Here is a 10,205-nt window from a genome sequence, read left to right as displayed (position 1 = left end):
ATAGATTTAGATTTATAGAGACATTGTATAAATAGTACAGAAATCCTGTATATTCTACACATGGTTTTCCTTATTATTAACATTATACATTAATATGACACATTTGTCACAATTAATAAATTATATTGTTGTTGTATATTATTGTATAATTATATTATTGTTAACTTAAGTCCATACTCTATTCAGATTTCTGTAGTTTTTTTCCTAATCTCCTCTTTCTTTTCCAGAATCCCATTCAGAATACAGAATACCACATTACATTGAGTTGTCATGTCTATTTAGGCTCCTCTTGGTTGTGATAGTTTCTTAGACTTTCCTTCTTCTCGATGACCTTGAGAGTTGTGATAATTACCAAATTACAGGTCAGGTATTTTGTAGAATGTCCCAATATTTGGATTTGTCTGATGTTTCTCTTATGATTAGGCTGGAGTAATATAAATTTGAATATTAGAGAAAGAAAGAAATGTTTAAAATCATCATTCAACCAGGTTATTTGTGTGGGTTTGTGTGTGTGTGTGTGTGTGTGTGTGTGTGTTTTCTTTCTTTTTTGCTATTTAGGTGTAGGAGTTCCTTATGTATTTCAAATATTAAACTTTTATCAGCTATATGCTTTGCAAATATTTCTCCCATTTCATTGGTTGCCTTTTCATTCTGTTGTGCAGGAGCCTTTTAGTTTGATACAAAAGCTCACTTGTTTATTTTAGTTTCTGTTGCTTGTGCCTTTGGTATCATATCCAAATAATCATTGCTGAGAACAATGTCAAGAAGCATTTTTCCTATGTTTTCTTCCAGGATTTTTATGGTTTGAGGTGGTAGGTTTAAGTTCTTAATCAGTTTTGAATTGATTTTTCCTTGTGGTGTAAGATAAGGGTCCAGTTTCATCCTTTTGCACGTGGATATCCAGTTTTCCCAATATCGTTTATTGATGAGACTATCCTCTCCCTATTGTTATTCTCGGTATCCTTGTCAAAGTTGATTGGTTTTATTTCTGGGCTCTCTATTCTGTTATATTGGTCTGTATGTCTGTTTTTTATTCCAGTACCATACTGTTATGATTACTTTAGCTTTGTAACAAAATAACATACTACATATAAAATCACAATAAAATGTTCCTATGGATAACAATGTATATTGACAAATGAGGTTCTTTCTACTTGATACAGCAAATACAAAATGATTTTATGATATGCAACTACTAAAACACTTAAGGCTATAAAAACATTGCTCTCAAAAGTTTAGATCTCTATTCAAAGATCCTGTTAAAAAATTTTAGTTGTTTTAGTTTAATAAAAGATTCTGGTCACTTAAAAAAACAAAATCCTGAATTCAAGGTACTTGTGAACTAAAGCCATAGTTAGGTAAAAGACTGAGAAATTAAAAAAAGAAAAAAAGTATGGATATGAGGGGGAGAAAAAAATAATATGGAAGTATATTTCATTGTTACAAGGGGAAAAAAGAGGAGACAGCTTTTTAGCAGCTTCTCAGCTATTCCTTGTTCTCTTTTGTGGAATGAAGAAAGACAGCCAAGAGCCTTGAGAGAAGGGAGGCTGCTTAGAAAAACTACAGCCTTCCCTTTCATGAATTTGAAAAACCCACACGAAGCAATAAAATGATGGCAACGACAGGAAACATTAAGAAGTTACTGAGAGGTAAGTGCCATTTCAATTCAAAGCAAAACAAAGACTTAAGCAAATTACTGGGGAGGATACCAAGAGTAGATTCAAGGTAAAATAGCAAAGGAAAAAATGGAGGATGTGTGAAAGCCAATATGAAATTACACCTTTCCTATTTTTAAAAAATTATTACAAAATAATTACAGTTTTAGCAGTTGATATCGCATACATACAATTTTTTAGAGCTACGATGCTGATTAATTAAGGGGAAAAAAGGAAGTCATGGCTAAATCAGGTAGGCACAAGCAGAAACAGCCATCTGGAGTCTTAGGAAGGAAAAGCCTACAGTTTGAATCACAGTTTTATGGCCTGATTCTGCTTCTTGATATCCTATCTAAGTAATAAGTCTCCCTTTTTAATTTTTATTTTTTTCTCTCTTTTTTCTGTTTATTTCTCCCCACCCCTTTTAAAAGAAGTAAAATTTCCACTTTTGAAAGTCAAAATCACAAATTCAAATGGTAGACTGCCAGCAAATGTCAGTCATAATTTTCTATGATCGCAATAGCTAAGAACATTGCAAATAATCAGTTCCTACACTTCCTACAGTATAAAGAATTGAACAATCAAAGTTCTGCTTACCATTCTCAACATGGGCAAGCCTGTGCATGAGAGGTAGCCAGACAAGGCACTGGGGAGGAGGATCGGCCATCATCGTGTCTAAAAACATATTTAGCATTACCTTTTTCTGTGAAGAGAAGAAAAAACAAACACGCTTTATGTTTTTTGAATATCTCTGAACTCCAAGATTAAGTTGATTTAGGATTTCCCCATCCAAGCTTTAGTGAACATGTGAAATTTTACAGCAAATAAAACAATACTTTACTATGGACACTAGTATACACTACACACTACGACCACATTCAAATGCACTCCCACATACTTTATTTTATTTGAGCCTTAAAACAACTGTATAAAATAAACAGGTTAGATATTACTATCTTCAAAGAAGTAGAGGGGAGGGGAGCGGAGGCAAGGGAAGGACGGACCACAATAATACAGTGAACTTTCAGAAGGAGAGACCAAAGCTAAAGATACTAGAGATGGAGGGAGGGAGGGAGGGAGAGGGGGTGGGGAGTGATAGGTCAGGTGGTGGGCATGAGGAAAGATTATGATTTGTAATGATGAATATGCTAATAATAACAATAATAATAAAAGATATTACCATCCTTCGTTTTACAGATGAAAAAATAAACAAAGCATTTAAGGATTTTGCAATGGTCCTACCCAAAACAGACACAGAGCCAGGACTTTCTGTTGTCCATGGGGGATACAGACATCCCTCACCAATGGGAGCAGGAGCTACGGCTGTCTGGCTGTCTACCATATTTCCAACCTTCATAATAGTGCCTGGCACACAACAGGCACTTAATAAGTAATTGTGGAATAAATAAATAATAAAGTGAGGGGTAAACACTCCTAGACAACATGTAACAGAAGAGAAAATGGAAGCTCAGGGTAGTTAAGTCATTTGACAAAGTCACAGAGATAGTCATAATGAGGATGAGATTAGAACCTACAAATCCTGGGCCGGCCCGGTGGCGCACTGGAGAGTGCGCCGCTTGAGAGTGCGGCGGCGCTCCCGCTGAGGGTTCGGATCCCATGTGGAGACTGGTTCCCGCTCACTGGCTGAGCGTAAGCCACAGGCCAGCGCTGACTGGGGGAGGGAAAGGAGTTGAGATGCACGCAGAGGGTTGACCGAGGATGATAAGAGGATGGAGATACTCAAAGGACCTTTCCACACTGCTGTGCACAGACGGTGAAATGTGAGCAATACCTACTCAAAGAGGCTAAAGAAAGGTTATTCAGAGTTTTCTGTCTCAGGCATCCAAGCCACTACTGTTTGAGAGTCAGTGGAATCCAGGAGGAATGAGTGAACAACATTAAAAACCAGAAAGCCACCTAACATTTGAATGGAGGACCAGACGTGGAAAATGCCTCGTATTATGAAACTGCAAATAACAACCAAACCAAAACGAAATCAGAAGTGTCTATGTAGGGGCCGGCCCAGTGGCGCACTGCGCTAGTGCGCCGCTTGGGAGCGCGGTGGCACTCCCGCCGAGGGTTCGGGTCCCACATACAGACCGGTTCCCGCTCACTGGCTGAGCGAGGTGCGGACGCAACACCGAGGGTTGTGATCCCGTTGCCGGTCCGGTCCGGTGCGGGCGCGACACTGAGGGTTGCGATCCGTTGCCGGACACGAAAAAAGACAAAAAGGGGGAAAAAAAAAGTGTCTATGTAAAATTATTGAGAAAGAAGAGCTAGGACATTTTCTGGCTAGTACGAGGGGGTAAACAAAAATTAAATGTATCATATCCTTTATGATTTAATGTTTAAATTAATATTCTATATCTTCCAATATTTGCTAAAAATTCCATCTTTACAAATCCATTTATAATCCTAATACCACTGTCTCTAAAAAGTTTTGATTTGACTACCACGGAGTTTCTAAAAAGAATCTCCAAGATTGAAAAAGAATACATTTATTTTGATATCTCAGAAGCCCTCAAATATGCTCAGAATCAATTTCCGAAGGTTGTCCTAAGGTCATACTATAATTTGAAGGTCTTAGAAACATGAGGAATGAGAGCAGAAGAGCCGTGTCCCAGTGCTCTGTCTCCCACCAATCATGTGATTTGGGGGAAATCACTTAACATTTCTGGGTTTCGGTTTTCTCTCTCTCTGGGGCTCTAGAAAACAGTTCTCAAAGTGTGGTCAGGGCCCCCTGCCCCCAGGTCCTTAAACGTTTTCAGGGAGTCCAAGAGGCCAAAACAATTTTGATAATACCACTGAGACATTATTTGCCTTTTTTCAATCTCATTCTCTCAGGAGTGTCCGGCAGGGTTTTCCAGAGGCAACGTGATGCAGCCATAATTATCTGAAAAGGCTATTAAAAGACTTCTCCCTTTTCCAACTACATAGCTGTGTGAGGCCAGATTTTTTTCCTATACTTTAACCAAAACAACATATCAAAACAGACAATGGATAAGTGGATAAAAGAATCCAGCTGTCTTCTGTTGAGCAAAATATTAAAGAGATCTGCAAAACTAGAAAACACTGGCACTCTTCTCATTAAATTTTTGTTGTGGAATATACTATAGTTATTTTTCATAAATTTAGGTTAACATGTAATGGGTTTATTGCTTTTATTTTTAAATGCTTAATACTGTTTAATTTCTCAATTTTAATTTTCAATATGGGAAAAACTGACATATAATCACATAAACGAAAGCTCTTTGGGGTCCTCAATTTTTAGAGTGTAAAGAGATCCTGAGACCAAAAATTCTGAGAACTGTTGGAAGAGAATTCCCAGCTCTAAAATTCCATGACGCAGTAAACAACTGTGTAAAACGTAGGTTGGCTCTATCTTCTTCCTTTCTTTTTGTGTTTTGTTTTGCTTTTGCTCTTGAGTTGAACATGTTCTTTGCCATTCTCCTTATTTTTCAGCACAATAGTATTTACAACAAAAACTACAATAAAAATATAATACACATTCCCACCTCAATTCTCATTTTTCTCTATTTCCCTCCAGATGTACACATTTTTCTACATAATTAGGAACATAGGGTATATACAAATATACAATCTTTTATCACTTAACATTTTATTACACATTTTGTTTTGTACAAGGCCTCCATTTTTAATTTTCTTAACAGCTGCCTGATGCACTGAGCAAAAACACCCTGATTTATTTATGCCTTCCTCTATAAAACACTGAGGCTGTGTCCGTCTTTGTATGTAGTCCCAATACTTTTTCTAAGAAACGAGGGTCTCTGTTTGCTGCCCCTTGCTATTCCGACCCTCAGTACTGACAATCACCACCTATACGTCATTCTCACCTCCTCCCCCCCGCCATACTTGACTACCTCTTCCCTTTTTTAAAAGGGCGGAAGAACCATCCCTAAAAATGATAAATCCAGTATCATTAAAATAACATAAGAAAACAAGTAAAACAATTTAGCGATAGATTATCACTGCTGCAATCTCCACCTTCATCATTTCCAATAAAAACTCGTATTTCCTCAAGTAAAAAATGTAAATATTTTTTCATCCGTTGCCCTATCACTTAAACAATGTGTGACATTTAGTTAACACCCTTGAAAATGACATTTTTAAAAGCTTTCAGATTAAAACATTTTGATACAAACTTTTGTGTAGAGGTATAGAAATGTTTTCTCTGACATGGGCAAACATACATTAACTAGAGTTACAAGATAAGTGCTACGGGACAGGCTTTCAATTATTAGACACTGAATATGTCCATATCACAGATTTATTTTGGGCTTTGAAAGTAAGAGTAATTTATAATTGACACAACAGTAAGTGCTACGGGACAGGCTTTCAATTATTAGACACTGAATTTGTCCATATCACAGATTTATTTTGGGCTTTGAAAGTAAGAGTAATTTATAATTGACACAACAATATAATGCTGCTGTGCTTTTTATTAGAGAGATTTTTATTTATTACAGCTAAAAAAACAGGGGGCAAACTCTAAAAGTTCTGAAATACTGTATTTCCCTCATTGCAAAGATTGTTTCATTGGAGGAAATCATGGAATAACATTGATGAAAACAAGGAGGTTACAAGTATACCCATGAGCTTTAATTAGAATTTAAGCCAAAAACACTAATTTTCTCATGTCATACTTGATTTTAAATCATAATTCAATTAATCCAACAATCATTTAGTAAGCATAGATCATTTTCCAGATACTCTGTTAGTCACTGGGATGTACAGCTGAAGATGACCAAGGTCCCTCTCTCATTGCATAACGGAGCAATAGGTAAATGCCATGGGAGTGCATTACAGGGAACAATTAATTTTGCACTGAAAGATTAAGAACATCAAAGAAGAGGGGATGTTTTACCTGGGATTTGAAATATGAGACCTTTGTTGGAGGGGAAAGAGAGAAGGTCAGGGGTTGCAGGCATTTCAGGGAGAGCAAACAGCATAAACAAAGACAAGAACCATGACAACTTCACTTACTCAAAACGTTTATTACTTAAAACAAGAGAAATGCAAGTCAAAACTACACTGAGAAACACTTCTCACCTATCAGACTTACAAAAAGTCAAAAGCGTAAGAACATACACTGTTGGCAAGGCTGTGGAGACAGATGCTCTCATACAATGCTGGTGGGAATGTAAAAGGTACAAACCCTACGGCACTGTGGCTGTAGCTAAGAAAGAACCAACGCATGCTGAGGGGTAAGAGCAGGCCAGAGACGACGCCGGGGGTGTAGGAGCAATCAGAAATAAAAGTGAAAAGACAGGCTGGGGTTGACTGATGAGGTACAAAAGGTACAAACCCTACGGCACTGTGGCTGTAGCTAAGAAAGAACCAACGCATGCTGAGGGGTAAGAGCAGGCCAGAGACGACGCAGGGGGTGTAGGAGCAATCAGAAATAAAAGTGAAAAGACAGGCTGGGGTTGACTGATGAGGTAGCCACTACCTTGTGCTAAGAACCTTATCTAATAGGCATTAAGGAATTTTAAGAAAAATAGGGACATCAGCAGAGCTGTATTTTAAAATGATTTAAACTGAAATTTGTTTATGACTAAAAGGAATAATAAAACAAAACAATATCTGAGCAGGCATAGTCCTCTTCTTTAGACTGCCATTGAGCCACCTAATGAAGTCTTTAGGAGAACAGGGTCCTCAGTTTTTTGGGTGATGAATTTTCCTGCTTTATCTGAAGACTAGCGAACCACAAGTTAGTGGGCAGGAGGGGACATCAGAGGTCCAGAATGGTAGTGTATGCTGGAGAGTGCCAGTGGGCACCAGAGAAAGAGCTGAGCCAACAACCCCAACCTCCATGCCCAGCAGCTTCCAGCCCCACCCACAGGCCTCCGGCAGAGAAACAAGGCCAAACACATAAGGATCGGCTTTCTGATCATGAGTAATAACTGGGAGAGGGGCACTTCCTATAGCACATAAACAGCAAGTATTGCTAACCAACAAAAATCTTTTTCTAAAAAGAAAACAATCTTGAAGCTAGTTGTCATTTCTATCTAAAGACCCATGTAAGACACTGTCTCTCCATAGGCCCAACTAGAACAAAACCTCACTCCCAGGTCTCTATAATTTTGTTCAATCTAATTAATGCCAGTGAAACAGGCCTAATTACACCTGATCATAAAAAAACACATTCTGTACGTTGTATTTCACCCAGTCTAAGATGTGCTTATAAGAGCAATTGTAAGATGCACCATTATTTTTTTTTCTACCACTGAGAAAGAAAAACACTCAGCCAATTAAACTAACTCAATGACTTAATTAATGGTAATCCTTCATGACGTGAATCGGTCACACCAGCTTTTTGATGAACTGAAATTTCTTTCATCTCTATTCAGATGGTTTTGAAAATTTTATCTATCTTCACATGCACTGCTCAGTATGACAAATTATTTTGGTTATAACTCAGTAATAATAAATACACCTTCATCTACTTGTGGATATCCTCCATAAAAAAAAAGAAAGGTTCTGTGAAGCACCTGGTTGTTGCTTTGCAAGAAAATATGGAATTCCTCCAGTGATGAATATTTGTTTTACTAAAATAAAATTTACTCCACTCTCTTTTGTGTCCACGTCTTTCTGTGTTTATAACTTTTTGTTTAATGCCAAATTACAGTATACACTCTCTGAGAACATTTCAAATGACAACACATGTAGTAACAAAAGTGGACATAGCTCAGTTGAAGTGACAACAATATGAACAGCTATGATCTAGGTTCATGCATGTGCAGGAAATGACAACCCATCATAACTATTGCCTAACCAACTGCAATTGTAAGGTGCCTTTGGCTCTATGATATTTCGTATCAATGAAACTTGCTTGGTACTAATCCACACCAGATTACCTGGTAATGAAGAGTTGCTAATGGAGACCGTAAAATCTCCTTAATTAGAACACCTATGAAATCACACACACACACACATACACACATACATACACATGCCAGGCAATTCTTGTCAAACCTTATTAGATTTCCAGGAAAAGAAGGTCAGAACATCCAGAAAATGACTCACTTCAAAGTGGGAAGAAAAGTCATTTGTCATATAGCTGGAGAGGATTTGTTGGTCAAAGTGTAATCAGAGGACACCTCCAGGCATGAAATATTCTTGCCATTCTGAAAATCAACCAGCAATAATAAAATCCCATCTCTATCCCCTTCCCACTTCCTCTGTGAATCAAGTGGAATGTGGCACAGTGTCCAGTAAAGTGTTATCCACAGCATCTCCTGCACACACTGATCGCAAGAACACATCCACTTTCCTATCTCATTCTCTTCTCCTCCCTCCCTCTCCACTCTCTGCTTATTCGGGTTTCCCTTTCATAATGATAGGAATCAAATTTAAAATTCCCTGCAGGGTGGCCTGAACTCTTCAAACCAAAATCAATATAAAGCCCTAGGAAATAAATAATAAACAAATAGCAAATCATCTTTCTAAGGAGAAATATAATACTTCCCCCAAAACAAATATTAACACTCCCCCAAAACTCTGATGCTTGGAAAAATTGGGGAGAGATTTAAATCTATTCACTGCTTACTTTTAATAATTCTTGAGTCTGTAAAGACAGTTTATAAACACTGAAGCACCTTAATACATCTGGCCTAATCACTAAAACATTATGATTGGGGTGCCACCTTAACACTGTACTGCGTTCAGACAATACTCACAATCACAAATTTACAACTAGAATTAGTTTTTCACTTATTAAATTTTTTTAAATGTCAAAGTAGACAGAATAGTTTAATATGACTATCATCTAGCTTCAAAAATGCCAACACATGACTAATTTTGTTTCATCTATGCTTTTACTCTCCCTCCAGCCTCCATTATTTTGAAGCAAATTCCAGAAATATTATCTCTTGAATTACATTTACCCCAACATTTTATCATGATGGACACCTACAATGCTTCCAGTTTTAGGTTATTATGAATAAGGTTGGTAAGAGTATTCTTGTAAAAGTCTTTTTGTGGACATAAGTTTTTATTTCACTTAGGAAAAACTCAGGAGTAGAATTGCTCTTTCATGGGTACATATCTGTTTAGGTTTATAAGAAACCACCAGGGCTTCCTCCAAAGTGGTTTGTATAAGAGTTCTAGTTGCTCCAAATGTTCACCAACATATAGTGACAGTCACTGAATTTTAGGTATTCTTTTTTTTTCTTTTAAATTTTTATTTTGTCGATATACAATGTGGTTGATTATTATGGCCCATTACCGAAGCCTCCCTCCCTCCACCCTCTCCTCCCTCCTACCCAACAATGTCCTTTCTGTTTGCTTGTAACAACTTCAAAAAATTGTAGTTGTTATATCTTCTTGCCCCCCCCCCACGCCCCTGGTTTGTGTGTGTGTGTGTGTGTGTGTGTGTGTGTGTGTGTGTGTGTGAGTGAGTGAATTTATTTATTTATTTTTAGCTCCCACCAAAAAGTGAGAACATGTGGTATTTCTTTTTCTCTGCCTGACTCGTTTCACTTAATATTATTCTTTCAAGGTCCATCCATGTTGTTGCAAATGGCAGTA

The 10,205-nt window shown here is 37.4% G+C and overlaps 1 protein-coding gene across 1 annotated transcript in view; it reads right to left on the bottom strand.

Annotated features, from left to right (window-relative positions):
- Nucleotides 1–1,227: 1,227 nt before the first annotated feature.
- LOC103605019 (dystrobrevin beta-like) overlaps nt 1,228–10,205 on the bottom strand; it is a 74,540-nt gene continuing 65,562 nt past the window's right edge. The window contains exons 6-7 of the mRNA XM_008589600.1: nt 2,253–2,358; nt 1,228–1,256 (exon numbers count right to left, since the gene is read on the bottom strand). Of these exons, the coding sequence (XP_008587822.1) occupies nt 1,228–1,256; nt 2,253–2,358 (135 nt within the window). The remainder of the gene's footprint in view (nt 1,257–2,252; nt 2,359–10,205) is intronic.

Source organism: Galeopterus variegatus, unplaced genomic scaffold (genome assembly GCF_000696425.1).
Source record: "Galeopterus variegatus unplaced genomic scaffold, G_variegatus-3.0.2 Scaffold5548, whole genome shotgun sequence".
Taxonomy (NCBI): Eukaryota; Metazoa; Chordata; class Mammalia; order Dermoptera; family Cynocephalidae; genus Galeopterus; species Galeopterus variegatus.
Note: the sequence above shows the minus strand (reverse complement) of the source record. Positions and strands in the feature narration are given on the sequence as shown.